The 17,579-nt window shown below is 61.6% G+C and overlaps 1 protein-coding gene across 1 annotated transcript; it reads left to right on the forward strand.

The window, feature by feature from the left end:
• Positions 1 to 5,923: 5,923 nt before the first annotated feature.
• VWC2 (von Willebrand factor C domain containing 2) lies at positions 5,924 to 10,001 on the forward strand (the record flags this gene model as incomplete). Its single annotated transcript, XM_039838445.1, has 3 exons — positions 5,924 to 6,308; positions 7,516 to 8,462; positions 9,838 to 10,001. Coding segments are annotated over exons 2-3 (1,028 nt in total), but the record flags the coding sequence as incomplete, so codon positions are not given.
• Positions 10,002 to 17,579: the final 7,578 nt, after the last annotated feature.

Here is a 17,579-nt window from a genome sequence, read left to right on the forward strand (position 1 = left end):
GGTGGGGCTGGCGGCAGGCAAGGGACCCACGGAGATGAGGGACTTCCGGAGGTGTCACAGGGCATACCCGATTGCTGTGTTGGTGGCACATGTACGGACATTTGTCGAAACTCCTCAAAGTGTATAAAATCTGCGGCCTACCGTAAGCGGCTCGTTCCTCGGTGGAGTTGGCTTGAATTGGCGTAAGCACGTCCGGGCCCTTGGATGACCTCACGGAGGCCCCCGCTGTCCCCGTGGCTAGCACTGGGCCACCGCCACACGCCGTACGACGGAGCACCCGCAGACGCAGTAAGAAACAACAGTGCAGCTTCGCAAACAGACGCCGTGCCTGTGTTAAGTCGGGTATCCAAGGGCAGAAGCGGGTTGGGGACCCCAGAACCCACGAGGCACGAACCTTCTCGGGACCCCGAGCTCACGAGGTCTAGGAGAGACAGGGGCCTCAGGGGTGTCCCCCCCTCTATCCCCTTCAACTACCTGAGTTAGTTTCTGTTTCATTGGTTTCGTAGTTCATTTTATATCTGATCTGTAAATTTATTTTTTATGGCTGCCAGAAAGCTATAAGCCGAAGCATTTGGAGTGTGTTATGTTTGCATCTATTTAAGTAAAATTACAATAAAAGAATTTAAGTAAACATTGGGGGTCTGTGAGAATATTTTCTGCTTCTAAAGAGATCAGGACGTTATCCAGGGCTGGGAAACGCTGAGCTTTGCTAAATGGCGTTTCGCTTGGAAGGGACCCAGAACTGTCGACTGTGGCGAAGCTGGCAACGCGCCTCTGAACGTGGCGGAGCTGGCAACGCGCCTCTGCACGGTTCGGGGACAGTCCTGCCTCTGAGCGCACAGGCCAGACTTGCAGGGATGGCATGAAGGGAATTCTTGTGTACGAAAAGCCGGGGCTTCAATTCTACATGAGAGAGCGCTTTCGAGAAGACCGGCAGAAGCCGCTCGCGGCCTCCCCGTCATGGTGAAATTTTGGGGTCTGCGGGTGTATGTGGAGCTGCTGTTTGAATTGTGGGATGGCTGAATTCTGTCGAGGAACCATTTTATTTGGCAGGCAGGGCTTTCGAATTCACTAGCGATAGAAAACTCCAATTCAAAGCATCTTCGGTAAAGAGAGATAGATACACGTTGGCTGTGGCGACCGATGACACCAATTAGAACCTGCTCCGCGCCTGGGAGGCCCCCAGGCTGTATTTCCGGGACTTGCTTCGTGTTCTCGTTTCCACATTCCTCTGGCCTGTCACATATTCAGGAAGGATTGACAACTCGTGATGCTCCTGGCAGCTCCAGCCCTAATTCTTCGGAAGTCCGAAGGGAAACGCCTTCGTTCTCGGACGCTTCAAGCAGCCGTCACAGGGCTGACTCTCCTCGTGTAAATATGGTCACGCGGGACCATCCACTGTGGCCAGGTGACTGTGCTGTTGGCAGGACCTGCTCCACGCCCCATCTGACAGCTCTGCCTGAGAAGCTGGACTTCGAGAACGGAGTAGGATTGGTTTTCTAGAGGAAAATCAAACTACTGTTTATCAGAAGAAAGAGAACGGATATCGGGTAGAAAACATTTATATACCTGCGGACACAGTATCTCCATCCCCCCAAAATAAGCGTGGCCGCCCTGGTATCTGCGGGGAATGGCTCCCCTCCCCCGCCAATACCAAAAGCCGAGGCCACTCAAGCCCCTCGTGAAAACGGTGTAGTATTTGCATAAAACCTACATACATCTTCCCATATGCCTTAAATCGTCTCTAGATCCCTTACCTGACACAATGTAAATGCTGTGTAAATAGCTGTGATGTTGTTTAAGGAATAATGACAAGAAAAAAGTCTGCATGTGCAACATCGTCGGCCTAACTACGTAGTACACGTCAGCAACGACATATTTTTTTGGGGGGACATTTTCGATCTGGGGTGGGTCGAGTCCGCACGACTGTGGACGCCGTGGATGAGGAGGGCCGACCGCGTGAGCATAAACGAGTAAACCCCACAAATGAAGAGTGACCGTGTCTTTGGGGCACAAGGAATAGATATGATCTGAACGCAAGTCCTGAAGGCGGCTTTGGGGTGGTTCGAAGCCTTCACTCCAGGAACACTAATTAGTGACTCGGTTTCAACGTGGGATCAGCAGAGCAGTGTCGTGCCGGGCGCACAGCAGGCCGGCGCTGGAACCTCGCGGCTACACTCCCTAAATCTCTGGGCGACACCAGCGCTGGCTGGCGAGCTGGCCTACGGACGGGAGAATGCAGATCGCCGGGAAGACGCACCAAACGGGCAGCTCGATGTAAAGAACACAACAGGCCGATGGCCTGTACCTGAGGCCGAGTCGCAAGTCTGTAACGGGGAAGTGTCCCACGGCCAGATCCCGGTGAACACCAGAGTCGCCTCTCCTCTGACCAGCGGTGGAGACCAGGCATTGAATCCGACCGTCAACAGATCCTCTAACGATTCCTTCTGGAACATTACCAGAGCGAGGGGATGGCTCAGATGCAGAAGGCACAGGCAGAGCGATGGGACGGCGACTCTTCCGGGGGAATTGCAGGCTTCCTTTGCCTCATGCTGAAGGAAAGAGTTCCCCGCAGCAGCTGGAGAGAGAACCTACTCTGCATGCTCTCGAGGGCGGGAGCAGGGCGAGGGCCGGGAGGCCTGGCGAAGGGCAGGGAGGGCGAGTCCAGCGCCTCCAGGGCCTGCTCTGCTCCTCTGAGCCCAGGCTGGAGGTCGGAGCCACCGGAGGCAGAGGCACAGCAAGATTAGAGAAAGCCCCTCGGGTCCTATTCGCCTTTCTTGGGTAACTCGTCTGGTAAACACGTGTGGTGGCCTGGCTAGCCGCTGCAGATGCCACGGGAGCTGGACGCCGGAAATGCAGAAGAGACTCGCAGTTAGGGGCAGGGCTTGGAGGGAAAATCAGGTACGCGCAACGCTCTCTTGCAGATGCTGGGGGTGCAGATTTGGGGCTGCAGGGAGGCGTCGAAGGCTTCTCGGGCAATTTGATGGTGGGCATGCAGGCGGCCGTGCAGCCCTGGCCCCTGCAGCCTGGTAGCCTGGTGCAGAGCAGAACTTTGCCCTCCAACAGCCAGGCCTGCTGGGCGTGCATCCCTAAGGCCACCGAGCACCAAGGTGGCTTCCCCACTTAGCAAGCTGAGTCAGTGGTCACCCTTCTGCCCGAACCACGAAACTCCTGCTGACCCTTGATTTCTCAAGCTCCTAACCTGTGCTGGCTCACCGGCCCGGATCACCACCCCGCCTGCAGGGGGCGACCAGTAGAAGCGGGTGACACAGAGGGCTCTGGAAGAAGGGGGGCACGCGGGACTGCCCGGAGGCACAGCTGTGGCCTCTCCTGACGCCACACTTCCCTGGCCCTCGGTTTGTCCTGGTTTCGGTGCCGACCACTGCCCACGTCCTGTAGCCTGTACCTTCTGCTCGTAGCTCCGATTTCTCAGTTGTAGCCCTTGTCCCCCTAAGTCCCAGATGTCTGGATGTTCCCATGCCTGGTTCTGAAGTCACCCCGGGAGGACAGCTGCCTGACTGTCCACTGAGGACATTTGTGCCTCCACTCGGGTTATGGGTCTACCTGCCATCACCCTCCCCTCCATCCCCTGCCATCACCCTCCCCTCCATCCCCTGCCTTCCGCTGTGCTCCCCGCTTCGGGGGGCCTGGGAGCAGAGTGCACTAACGCTAGAGCTCGTGCTGGGCCCTGGCCAGTGTGGTGCCTGACCCCTGGGAAGACCGTGGGCCGGAGGAGCTGTCACGAGAGAGCAGCCCGTGCCAGAAGGGTCCAGAGCGGCCTCTGGACCCCGGTACCAACGCCAAGGAGAAGCTGGCTGAGTCCACAGGGCACCCAGCGCCCGCCAGAGACCTTGTCTGGAGCTGTCCGAAAGAAGGAGAAAAGCCTTAAATAATGTGACCCAGGAAGGCGCAGTGACGTGCCCGCTCCTCCCAGGGCGCAGTGACCTGCCGGCGGCGTCCACGCCCACGGCCTCGCTACTCCTCGGCCTCTTGGACCAGCACGCTCGGCTGGGCCCACGTTTCACGCTCGTTTCCGAAACTTTCCTGTTGGTCAGTGCGTGTGTGGTCTGCGATGTCAGCACAGTGACTTTTTAGGGTGTTAAAGCGGATCCCTGGAAGCCTCCCTTCGAAGCACCTGCCTTTGCCCCTGATTGGAGAAGAATATCTGAGTCATCCATTCGATTATCTGAACAGATGCTGCTGCTGTTGGCACAACGCAGAGGGCCGAGCCTCCGAGGCGCCGTGTAATCAGGCAGCCTGCACAGCCGGTGGCCGGGGAGCAGTAACCGTCCACCCCGGCCACGCATGGGGGGAGCGGGAGCGAGCTGCTGCCCTGCCGCCTGGTCGCCCAATCCAGAGCACACTGTAATTATCGGCTCCCGTGACAGCCAGGCCTGCTCTGTGTGCATCCATAAAAGCCACCTGAGCCCCAAGGTGGCTTCCCCACTCAGTAACGTGCACTAATGACCGACCTTCTGCCTGAAACACAAAAATCCCGCTGCTCCTTGATTTCAGATGGAAGCGGCTTCTACCCCGTCTCGCCACAAAAGATGGAGGTTTTACAGCTGATGCTTTTCACTGGCTGGAGTTCAGAACTCAAGTCACATGTGGCTTTTTCCCAGAGGCGTGAACTCCACGCAAGCAGCGCGACCACGCTGGGCCCTGGCGGTCCGCGGCCGGGCCACAGGGTGTGTCAGGGGCTCTGCTTTCTCTGCAAACGCTGCCACGGACTTGACCGGGAGCGTGAGACCCCAGAAGCCTCTCCTTCCGGAAGCCCCTCTGCGGCTCTCACGCTGCAGGCCGGGCATCGCCGCACTCCTGCTGTCTCCGTTGCCACCTGGAGGCCTGGCTCTCCTCCCTCCGCATCCCCTGCAGCTCTTGTGGAGAAAACGCACAGGGTGCTTGTCCCTCCGCGCGCTGCTTTTCAGGCTCCAGCCGGCCCTCCGCCTGTAGGCCGCACTTAGTCAGCCTCTCCTCGTTCCTTAGTTTAGTCCACACACTCTCTTTTCTGCTCGCGAGCCACAAACACCACCTCTGCCACCCTGCTTTCCCGCGAGGACCTGTCTCATCCTTCTGAAAGCAGGCAGAAGTTTCCGAGGTCTCCTCTGCTTCGCACCCGGCCTTCCCCGCCGGACGCTGGGCCTTCCATCCTCCGCACCGCGCCTTACTCATCCCTCGAGGTGAATCTGCTCCTCATTCTCCTTGGTCCAGGGCTGAGGCCCTGTCCATCGAGTTCCCTGCCACCATGCATGCATGGAGAAGTCCCCCCCACCCCCGTTCCTTGCAAACGTAAACCCGTTTCGTAGGAAAGAGGAGACATAGGGCCACCGCAGAAAGATTCGCAGAGAAGTAGAAAGAATGCCAAGCGGATGTTCAGGCGTTTCCGACTCCTGACGGTCATTCCTCTCGGGTTTCTGAATGTCAAGAGAAAAAGGCTCCCAGCAGCGGGCGACGCTGACTCGCCTTCGGGTTCCAAGGGGAACGCAGCTTAGTTCGGGGTTTTCAACGTGGCGAAACCAAGCTGTCCACAGGGTGGAAAGGTGTATGGGGGCCGAGCAGCTAGGAAGGAAGGAATGAGAAAATAAAGGAAAGGAAAATGCCCAGTTGAAAGGTCGACTGGAGAGCGAGTGACAGGGAAGGGGAATGGCCGCCGGGGCCGGGCTGGCGGCGCGCCACGGAGGTGGGGACACGGCCTCGCAGGAGGGTGACAGGTAGGTCGTGCGGCCAGGAAGGGGAGCAAGTGGGCGGGGGTGCCCCAACCCCCAGGCAGCACTGCCGCTGCGGAGCGGGGAGCGGGGAGCGCGCGGGGCGGGAGGCGCCGCTGCAGGGGAGGCGGGCGCGCGGGATCCCACGGCGGCCTCGGTGCCACCCGCCCGCCCGCCGCGCTCGGGCGTCTCCTCTCCGCGGGATGCGCCGCGGCCGCCCGGCCGCCTGGGCTGGGGAGCCCCGCGCGCCTGCGGGAGGAGAGGACGGCGGCCAAGCCGAGGCGGCCCCCGGGGCGCGCTTCCTCGCCGAGACGCGGGGACGAGACCCGGCGATGAGCGGCGGAGGGCGGCGCCGCCACTGACTGACGCGAGCCGGGCCGCCGCTAGCCGCCGGCGGCCGCGCGACAAGCCGGCGGGCCGAGGCGCCCTAGCCCGGTGCACGCGCCGCGCGGAGCGCGCAGGTGGGGCTGCGCTCTCCGCCGGGCGCCCCGCGCGGGTCCCCGGCCGCCCGGAGGATGGGTGCCGGCGCCCCGGAGCCGCGCCCGCCGCTGCTGCCCCCGCGCCCGCCGCGAGCCTGGAGTCCCGCCCGCGCCCTGCGCTCATGTATGTAGACCCGGCGCCCGCCCCCAGGGCTGGGGGTGCAGGTTGGGTGTCCGCGCTCGGGGCTCCGGGATAGCGCGCCCCTCCCCAAGCCTGTAAACACCGGGCCCCGGGCTGAGGTCAGCTGGGCCCGGGCTGGGAGTGAACGGAGGGCGCGCAGGAACCGAGCCCTACTGGGGGTGTGGGGGGAGACACCAGGAGCGCGCGGACTTGGGGGGCGCGGGCATGGAAGGGGAGGTGGGGAGAGGCTCGATTGCCCGCATCCTGCAGTGTCTAGGGTTGTCTCGGCCCCTTTGGGCGACAGAAACTTTGGCATTCAGAAAGGTTTCGGACGGGGAGAGGGACAGGGGCTCGGCCCCGCCCATGCCCGCCACCCGCCGCCTCTCCCAGCGCAGACTTTCGCGCCGCCCGGGGCTCTTCTCCACCCCCACGACCCCGTCCCGGGTAAAAGCAATTAGGAGACTGAGCGCGGCGGCCCGCGCGGGGGGCTCCCATCGCCGCCGGTCACCGAGCGGCGGGCCGGGCGCGGTGGCCAGTGGAGGCGCCCGGCCCCCGGAGTCCCCGCCCCGCCGCCAGGGGTGGTCGGCGACAGCCTTCGGGGCCGAGGGGTCTGGGGAGGACGGCTGGCAAGCCGCGTCTGCTCCCCGCCCTGGAAGCGTTAAAAAAAAAGTTGTTGGAAATGAATCCTGGGGTCCCAGGCGCTTTGTTCACCCCCCTCCTGTCCGTTTTCCCCAAAAGCCCTAAAGCGAGCAGGCGGCGGGCGGCGGGGGGCGGGGGGCGGCGGCTGGTTCCCGCGGAGCTTCCGGCTCGCTCGTCGGCCTCCGCTCCACTGCGGAGCTCTCCATGTCGTAACCTTTGGGAGAGCGTGGCCGGGACCGAGGGAGGGGCACACGGGCGCCCGAATTCCGTGAGATCTGCCGGGGAGCGGGGGCTGGTCCGGCTCGCGCTCGCCCGCGGCTCCGCCGCTCCCCGCCCTGGGCCGTGTCCACACTAATCACGACTACGTGAGAAACGCTGCGGGCCGGCGTTTTCCTGGAACTTCGCTTCCACGCACGGCTCCGGCATTCGTGATGCCTGCGAGCCCCGGCCCCCGCCCGCGTGCTCCCGCTCGCGGGTCTGGAGCGCTGCGGGAGCCGGCGGCGCGGGGCCGGGCGGGGGCCGCGGCGCGCGCGGGCCGCGGGGCTCAGCTGTGCTGCTGTTCTCTCCACAGGGACGGCGGCTCGCGGCTGGCGGCGGCGCGCCCGGGGGCTGTGAATGCGACTCGCCCCTTCGCCCGCCGGGACGTGCTAGGGGATGCCCAGCTCCACTGCGATGGCAGTGGGCGCGCTGTCCAGTTCCCTTCTGGTCACCTGCTGCCTGATGGTGGCTCTGTGCAGTCCGAGCATCCCGCTGGAGAAGCTGGCCCAGGCGCCGGAGCAGCCGGGCCAGGAGAAGCGCGAGCACGCGTCTCGGGACGGCCCGGGGCGGGTGAGCGAGCTCGGGCGCCCCGCGAGGGACGAGGGCGGCAGCGGCCGGGACTGGAAGAGCAAGGGCAGCCGCGGGCCGGCCGGCCGGGAGGCGTGGAGCAAGCAGAAGCAGGCCTGGGCCGCCCAGGGCGCGGGCGCCAAGGCCGGGGACCTGCAGGTCCAGCCTCCGCCTCGCGGGGACACCCCGCAGGGGGAGCCCCCGGCCGCCGCCGCCCAGGACTCGTCCGGGCCGGACCTCGCGCCCGCGACCGAGCCGCCCGAGGAGTACGCGTACCCGGACTACCGCGGCAAGGGCTGCGTGGACGAGAGCGGCTTCGTGTACGCCATCGGCGAGAAGTTCGCGCCGGGCCCGTCCGCCTGCCCGTGCCTGTGCACCGAGGAGGGGCCGCTGTGCGCGCAGCCCGAGTGCCCGCGGCTGCACCCGCGCTGCGTGCGCGTCGACACGAGCCAGTGCTGCCCGCAGTGCAAGGAGAGGAAGCGCTACTGCGAGTTCCGGGGCAGGACCTACCAGGCTCTGGAGGAGTTCGCGGTAAGAGCGCGCGGCCCGCGCCCTCCGCGGTGGGGGGCGGGGCGAGGGGGCGGCTCTGGCCCTGGGCGCCCCGCTTTGCAGAAGAGGCGCTCCCTGCCTCCCAGAGGCGGACAGCGCCCTGCCCTGGGCCCCTTAACGAGACCCGTCTTGCTCAGTGCGGACGTAGCGTTTCAAGCGAGGTGGCCCCATCCATCCTTTGGGCTTCGCCGTGGAAGGGTTTCCTTGGAGTGAAGCCCATGGCGCTGACGCGACAGGCCCAAGCGCTGCCCCGCGGGACTTTCGACATTCGTTTACTGCCCCTCGCGTGGGAGTGATGCGGCGGAAGCGTTCAGTCTGCTCACAAACACAGGGCGACTTACCTGCCGCTTGGGGTAGATGCTTCGGCTGATGGCCCATTTAGGGAGACGGCTCGCATAAGTGAGCCATTTCCCTAGATTACGTGGTGGCGTATCATGCAAATGTTCTAAAAGTTAAAAGCATGCTTGCTCACTGGCTGCCAAAACAGTGGCTGGCAGAAACAGGAGGCCCAGCTCTGAGTAAACCCAGTTTTATTTTAGCTGAGTACTAGTGATGCTTCTAATAGAACCGGCCGTCTCCTGAATGCCTACTGTGTGTCAGGCTGCAGGCGGCGTTTTCCACCTGTTACCCAAGTGAAACCTCAGACCATGCTGTAAAGTAGATTATTGTCTGTTATCTCAAGTTTTCGGAGAAGCGGAAACTGAGACACGGGATATTTAAGTAACGGGGTGAAGGCAACTATCCAGTAGCAGATTCGCGTGTGGAGCGCGGTTCTACTCTATGGCGCATGCCCCGCGCCCCGCCCCGCCCACACACCCTTGAACCAGAAGCTCAGCCCCGCGGCGCACTGGTTAGGACGGAGATGCTGCCCAACACAAGCAGGCCTGGCGGGGACTCGGAAAGCCCCGCCTGTCAGTGGTGGGCCAGGGAGAGCCCCACAGGCTGTTCGGACGGTCCAACCCCACCGAGGTAGGCTCAACCTGTGGCCTGCCTGGACATGGCCTGTTGACTTGGCATGCCAGGGATTTCACGGGCGGCAGAGGGCATGCTGGGACCTAGAGCCTCAGGGCTGAGCAGGGAAGGCGGGTGTGGGGAGGAAGCCGGCTGGGGGTGCCCGCGACACGCAGCCTCTGAGGTCAGCGGATGCAGATGTGCCCCGGGTCCGTGTGACCGCTCAGGGCGAGTTTAGGATTGCGTCCCGGTGCTGGACAAATGGAAAGCTGGCGGACAGGTCTGTGCGTCGTGTGCGGACTTTGGAAAGGATGCTGGGATTTGGGCTCAGGACACACGAGTCTCCTTTCTGGCTTTGCCACTCAACAGCCGCGCGACAGGGACAAAGCACATCCCCCTGTGGGTCTCTCCGCCTGGAAGCGCGAACAGCCCGATGCCACCTGTTATGCTCCCGGTTCCCAGGTTCAGCCCTTGGGGAAACAGGCACCTCTGATGAGAACCAGGCCCCGGCCACACAGCGAAACTAAGTCGGGGGCCCTACCGTCCATGTGCTCTGTGACCCCTGCAGGGTCGGGCCGAGGCCTCCCCAGGTAAACATCGTGAGTACCACGCGAAAGCGGGAGGCGAAGGTGGCCCCGAGCTGGGGAAGCCCAGGGCAGGGACTTCCATGGTGGCCCAGAACAGGGCTGCAGCCCCGGACCCAACGAAACAGTTTTCTGGAGGTCTAGATTGGTAAGAAAATGTAAGTGTCGAAGGCGGGTAGTTGAATCGCTGCCACCTGCTGCTGCGGTGTGCGGCTCCCGTGGTCATTTCTTAAAAGCGCCGCAGGAGGTAGACTGAGGTGTGATTAGCAGTTTGATCTACAAAGCCCCAAAGCGGCCATTGGTCTATCTGAGAGGACAGGTAGAGGATGATGGCGTGTGCGGAGGGGGCTCTGCGTGATCCCCGCTCTCAAACACCTGTCGGCAGGTAGGACGTGTGTGTCAAGCTCTGCAGATGGGGTGGGCGGGATCTTGGGAAGAATGAAGTACCGATACACCTGTGCTTAGAGCATCAGGTGCGTCTCCCATCCCTGAGTGACGCTGCGCCACCCCGGCCGGCCGCACCGATGCTGCGGAGCTGCCCGGCGTCTCCGACTCCGTGCTTGCCGCCCGCGCGCGTGGCCGCCTGCCGTTCCGCCGCACGCGTCCCGCACTGGGTCATCCACGGTGGTCTGGGGGGATCCCTCCGGGCATCTCCATAACCTCCTGCGGCTTCGGGCAGGTCACTTAGTGTCCGCGCTTTTGTTTCCTTCCGCGGGCAACAGAGGCCGCTGCGCTGGGCCGCGGCGGAAGGACGCCGCGGATGGTCTCAGCCGGGAGGTGAGGACAGGGGCCCATGGGCTGCAGTGACGCTCACAGGGCAGCTCTGGGCGTCCAGGCCGCGGAGAGAGAGAAGTGGTGGCCGCGGCCAGCGTGGCGCCGAGAGCAGGGAGGACGGGAACGAAGCGCATCGCCCGCGGATGCGCCGCGCCTCGCGCTCCTCTGAACGTGTAAATGACATGGAGGTTGTGGCGCGAAGTGGCGCCAGGACACTCGTCCGTAGGAGAAAGGAGCAGAAGGGAGGCCGGGCCTGGGCCTGTCCCCTGTCTGTCCTCTGCTCCCCGCAGCGAGCAAGGAGCTAGGTAGACACCGCGTCTGCAGTGAGCAGCGGGCAGAACCGCGTCCCTGCCCTGCGCCCCGCGTGCGCACTTGGCCCGGCCAGGGGCGGCTCCTCCCCGACCCCTCGCTGCCGCTCTGCCCACGCGTCTGTGCTGCCCTCTGCTCCCCGTGTCTCCACCCCTCACCCCTGTCTGTCCCCTTCTCTCGTCGCCCTGCACCCCACTGACACCCTCTTCCCTGCAGCCGGGCAGATCCCGGCCAGATGTCAGCAGCGGACCTCGGTCTGTTTCAACAAAACGCCAGGAGCTGCTAACAGCAACTGGAGGAACAGCCTCAGTGCCCCGGGGTGTTTGCGGTTTAATTCGTGTGTCCAAAGCAAAACGGGACTGACTGGTAGAGCTGTCTCCAGTGCCTCAGTGGGACCGGTGTCCGGTTCTGAGACTCCTGTGGGCCGGGGTCCCGCTCTGATCGAGGGGCTTGTCTGTTGGTCTACGGTTTTTGAACAGATGGCATTTTCGTGTGCCATCTGCTCCCTAGGGCACGTGCCTTCGCTGGGGCTCCGTCAGGGAGCCTCGCGTGACAAGAATGTGTTCCCTCACACCCTGGGGCCCGACGGCTGAGGTCCAGGTGTCCAGGGCTGGGGCCTCCAGGGGCCTCGCCCCTCGGCGTCTTGTCCTGTGTGCTCCCCCGTCCTCGCGTGGCCGCCCCTCTGTGTCTGTGTCCTCGTCTCCTCTTAGAGGGACACAGGTCATGTTGGATTGGGCCCACCCGTGTGACCTCATTTTAACACTGTTAGCCCCCTGGAGGCCTTGGCTGTAATGGCGGCTGCATTGTGATGTGGGGGTTTAGGGTCCACATGAGTTTGAGAGGCGCCAACACAGTCCGGCTTGTAACGTGGGGCGTCCACGGCCGTAGCTGACCTCGTGGGCACGGGCCCGAGGAGGTGTGAGGGGTTTGGTGGTGACACATGAGCCAGTGTGCCTGGAGGAAAGCATTCACGCGGAAGGCTCGAGTGAGCGGGAGCAGGCCGGCTGCCCGGTGAGCTCTCGCGTGGCCCCATGAAGCTTACGTCACCGGGTCCCCATGAGAGCATTGGCAGCAAGCGACGTTGGGGCTCTACTGAGCTGTCTACATTCACCTCTGATGACTACCAGGCAGCCGGCAGCAAGTCGAATGTGAAATTCATGAATAAGAAATAATTTCATTCGGAGCAGCGAAGGAAGTTGTCCCCTCGTGGGCGCCCAGACGCCCCGGGGTCCACGAGCTCGTCTCGGCGCTTTAGAGAAACGAAGGGAATCTGCCGCTCCCTGAGGTGAGGTCCCGCACGTGGCTTCGCTTTCGGTGGGGAGGAGGCCGGCGCGGGTGTCCACGCTGGTCATCGGGGCCGAGCGGCGGCTCTGACTGGCGGCTGCGTCGGGCCCCCAGGGAGGAGAGGAAATAAACTCTTAGCACGTGCTGCGTGCCAGCCTGTCGCAGGGCGTCAGGACCCATGACCGGGAGATAACTGGGAGCGGTGGCTGCAGGTGAGAGGCTTTGCCACCGGCCGCTGGGGCTACCGACCGTCCCCCGCGGCTTCCGTGTCCGACTTGTGACTAACCGTGCTGCACGACCTCGTTTCTAGAAGTTTACTAATGAAAAAAAATTTACATGAAACTTGGAAGCGAAGGTGCCACGTGGCTACATAGATCCCCGTTGCAATTACGAGAAAGTGCCAGCGAAGAGGAAGACACGATTCGTCACGTTTTTTCCATTTCATGGTATTTATATTCTAACGGCCGAGGTGACGCCACATGAGACAGTACCATCATCACCCGCCTCTGCACAGTGACAGGCGCCGCGCCGTGGAAGGTCCGTGCTCTCTTCGCGAAGTCGGGCTGACGCCGCTGCCGCCGCTGCCTCTGCGCGTGTTTCGGTTCCGAGTAAGGTTCGGGAGGTTCTGGGTGTCTTGGCTTCTGCCTCCTGTCCAAAACCGTGGGAACGGGAGCAGTTAGACAACGGAGGGGGGTCCGTGTGGGTTCTGTGGACCTTCCGGACGTGTTTCCAGCTCAGGTGGGGACACGCGGCCTGAACTGCCACAGCCCACGCACCACTTAATTGGTGACTGTGGCGGGATGAGCACCCTGAGTGTGTGATTTTTTTATAGTGGGAAGAAGGAAACCAGTATTTATTCAGTACCTGTGTTTTGTACGTGTATATGTATTTTTTTGGTCATTTACACAATGACGAGGTGCAGTTATTATCTTTATTTTAAATGAGAGAAAAGCTAAGGTTCAAAATGGTGAGAGAATCACATCGAAGTCACCGAGCCAGCCAGGGCGAGTCTATCAGACTGCAAACCGAGCGCTTCCAGGCACCCCGTGTCATCGTCACGATCACACGGTGACAGCGTGGCATTCTGCGTGTGGCCAGAATCCCTGCATGTAGACAAGGGCGGGTTCAGACGGCCTTGGAGCACCTGACCCACGTCTGTGTCCGGTACATGCTGGATCCATTCTGTTGAGTGTTTATGTGGATTTAGGTTATATTGGGCTCAAGCCATCCAGGACGAAATAAATATCAGTGTCCTTCACAGTCTGCAGTCTTGAGTCGTGATGGGATCTGAAGCATTTGGTTCACGAGCTCCCTGAGGCGGGAGGGCGGTTCCTGCAGCAGGGGACAGAACGCTGGCTCTCCAGAGGCGGCCGAGACCTTGTGATCGGCAGGCCCCTGGGGCGGGCTGGTGGCCGGGGAGCCGCTGCAGCCCAAGGAGGCGTCTGCTTGGCTCCCGGCACGGAGGGTCTGTGTGAGACAAGCACAGCCACTTACCCAAGGGGAGGCTCGCGGAAACACCCGGTTGCCGGCTTGCTGTGGAAATGGGGTGGTGCCCGGCCAGCAGGCAGCGGCCAGGGCCGGAGCGCGCCCGTCCCTTCAGAAGGGCATTTGCTCTCCAGCTGACCACGTCCTACTTGGCACGATTTACCTGGGGTCCTTCAGCCACGATGCCTTGTAAAGCCTCTGTTCTGCGGAAGAGAAATTTCACCATAGGCAACCGATGCCTTATTCAGAATCTTATAACCAGCAGTGGCCCAGGAGGCTGAGGGCGACCAAGCTGTGGCCCCTCAGTCAGCCTGGGTGGAGAGTCAGCCTCGAGAGCTCCAAGGACGTGCGGCTGCAGACAGCGGGCGTTAACCCTTCTTCTGCGTCTCCCTTGAGCCCCGGGCAGGTCTCAGAGCTCCCTCATATCCTAGCGGCAAAAAGCGGAGCGCTTCCCGCTTCTCTCTCACGTTGCACGAAGCGAATGAGAGCTGCGTGAGAGCAGCGTGAGTCCGCAAAGCTCCGAGCGGGTAGGAGACAGACAGCTGCTGCTAGGTTGGTGTGGCCTGGGGTGCGGCCCGCTGAGGCACGCCTCACTGGGGGTGACGGCCCCCGCCACGTGCTTTCGGGGCGCCCGCACTGCCTGTGGAGGCTGCGTCATGAGGGGCTGGCTCTACGGAGTGGACTTTTCCTATAAACATTTCCTTCTCAGACGATATCTCTAAGTCTGATAAGTTCCAAATAAAAAAACATCATGCTTGCATTTATTTATTCAAGACACACGTCTGAACGCACGTTCGCCAGGCCCTGGAGTGCAGTGGGAGCGCATCGGGCCCCCCGGCGCGCACGGCATCAGAGAGGCTCTGTGGGGACGCAGGTGGAAGCCGCACATCTAGACCCCCTCGTTGTCACGGCTTATTCTTAAATGACGGAGGAATCTTGGGGCAGATGTCTAGGGCGAAGACAAAGCTTGTCTCAAAGGTAAGGACTCTGGGTTGGAGTCAAGGGTAGGACAGTTTCCCGCCGCCGCCCGTAGCCGCTGCCTGAAGCCATCCTTCATGGTCTGGGGCTGGCCACAGGGCTCGGAATCTTTCTTGCTGCTTCTCCGTTCCAAGGCTGACATCCTGCCAGCTGGATTTCACTTGGCAATGCTATTTCTGTCAGGCACTGGGGTGCAGCCAGGACACAGAGTGCCTTTCGGCTCTGCGGGGAGGGACAGTGTCGGGCATTTGCCTGTGGCCCTGCGCTCTCGCTCCGAAGCCCGGGGCCGGCGGGAGGACGCAGGCATGGGGAATTCGGGCGCCGTGTGGCCGTGCTCATTCCCACTGAAAGCAGAAATGATTTTGCCTTAAATGTGATGAGGCCACCCCTTGCCTGGGAGCATGGGAGACTGATAGCCTAGAAACCTGCCGAGCACCAAACTCATGAAATCCTGGACTGATATGGAACACGACTTCTTAAAAGCGCAGCGGAAATGGCAGCCGGAGTCTGGGGGGCGCGGGCCGCGCCCCGGCGACTGTTCGGGCTTCTCTCCACCCAGCTGGGGCACGTGCTGAGCCCAGGGCCCCCAGTGGAGAGGACCAGATCAGACGTGCCTTCCCCAGTGCAGACAGACAGCCCTGGTTGGGCCTCGGCCTGGGCAGAGCTGAAGGTCCCCGCTGAAGAGTGGCATCTGGCACGCACGTCCCCTCCTGTGGGCCTGGAGCCCAAACTCATGCTCCTCCGAGTGAGGGACAATTCTGTTTAAAGGGGTCCCAGAAGCAAACGGCCTCAGCCGGGATGCGCCCACCGCCCGGGCATGAAGAATCCCACAAACGGTGTTCCAAAGAACGTGCCGTCTAAATAAAATCACACGCAAGAAGCAAGGGCTTCATGAACAGCAGTCGGCCGAGACGAGCGGTCAGGTCAGACCCAGATGCTGGGATATGGATGAGAATATTAGGATGCACAAAGAAACCGCGACAAAATGTGTGGGGAACAACACGAGTGTGCAAACCCTAGTCAGCTCTGAAGATGCAGGTGAAGCTTGCGTAAATGACGTCTGGAATCACTGGATTAGTGCTCGGGGGAGGGCGGCGAGTAGCACATCAGATACAGATTGTAAACCATTGAGTGAACCAGCAGACAGATTTGGAGACGTGACTCAGAATGAAACACAGACACAGGGATGGGACACAGGAAGGAGCTGTCTCACTTCACGGAGGGCAGGAGAGAGGACCTGATACACGGCAGTTAGAACCCCGAAAAAGAGCGAGAGTGTGGGAGAGGTGGAGAGACAGCATCCGAGATTCCCCAGTTGACGGAGGAATCTGGTTCGGGAAGCCCAGCGACCGTCGAGGAAGGTAAATAAAAATATACGCACGCCCAGCGACATCGCGGCAAGACCACAGAACAGCGAAGGCAAGAGGAAGGGTTGAGGGGCAGCCAGAGAGACGGGGGTTCCCTACACAATGACAGTAGCTGAGTTTCGAGTTGAGAATTTGATCTTTAAATACACAGGCAATGCCATTCCATACAATTTCTAAATGTTTTTTGGGGGAAAAAATAATGATTACTGGGGACAGCTCAGCTTCTGGCCGAACCGTAAAACAGGTCAACGTTTTCAAAGGCTCCTCCCGTGGTCCTGGCCGCGGACGATTGCGCCTGCCCTTCCCGTGATAGCAGTCAGACCACTTGGCAAGGAAACGCCCTCTCTCTTGGCTCTCTGTACCCCCTGCTCGCTGGGCAGCTCAGAAATAAGCAGTAACATCAACTCCACGAGACAGGGCGTTTCTTCAGGATCGGGTCACTGCTTTCCTCGGAGGTCGACGTGCTACACTGATTTACATTTTCCCTTGTCCGGCTTTAGAAACAATTGCTCGCTTATATTTTACTTTCAAATTGCACATGCTTTTTTAAACAGGTAACTCAATATTTTTTGTTTTAGGAGGCTTGGAACAGGTAACATGCAACGTTAGTTTCAAGCAAGCCACGACTCAATATCATTCACTCCTGTTACAGGGTCGGGAGCTAGGGCGCTGCTCCCGGTCACACGCGTGCATGGTCGTCTGGGGAAACAGGGCCCTCGGCCAGTGGACAGGCTGTCATGGTGGTATCTGTTCCCTTGGCTGCAATGCAGGGAGCCCACAGATGGCCAGGATGCTGGCTGACCCCATGCGGAGCACAGCTGCCTGCCGTGAGCACCTCGCCCAGACCACTGGCAGTTTAGCCACGTTGTCGCATAGGCAGAAATGTCAGGAGCAGGTAGACTGGAAAAGAAAGAATTCTGACAAGGCCATTGCCTTCCCCTGGGCCTAGCAGGGGACGCAGGTGGCCCGAGGGATCAGCTGTGCTCTGATGGCAGTCTCAGCTCAGCTCACCTCCCGCCGGTGGCAAAGCTCCCCTCTGGCTCTCTGTGCCCTCCAAGAAGCCAAAGAAATAAACTCCACTTGCTCCTTGGTGACGGCGAGGGGAGACTGACACGATTTAATGGTCGGCTCTCGGGACCACGCCGCGTGCGTCTGAGCACAGAGATGGCGGGTGCCCTCTGCGAGTGAGCCCCCGCGCCTGCGGCCCCGCGAAGGGGCTCGGTTAGCTGGAGAATCGCTGGCAGTGTCCCGTTGTGATCTCAGAATGCTCGGGAAGAGGCTCCGCGTCGAGACGAGGAGCAGGGCCGGAGGCGAGAGCCCGCAGCGCCCGCCGCCCAGGCTCGGCCGCGGTGCAGCAGTTTCTGGGTGATTGGCAGCGGATGTGCCCTAGCGGGAGTGTCCACGGGACGGCCGGGCTCTGGCCCTGCACGGGTGTCGGGGTCCCAGACGGGCACCCGTGTGGCCACATCACAGCTGGGGAGAGTGAGCCCTGGGCCCAGAGCCGGCAGCTACGGGCAAAGGGAGCCGAC

Source organism: Pteropus medius, unplaced genomic scaffold, assembly GCF_902729225.1.
Source record: "Pteropus medius unplaced genomic scaffold, Ma_sr-lr_union100, whole genome shotgun sequence".
Lineage (NCBI taxonomy): Eukaryota > Metazoa > Chordata > Mammalia > Chiroptera > Pteropodidae > Pteropus > Pteropus medius.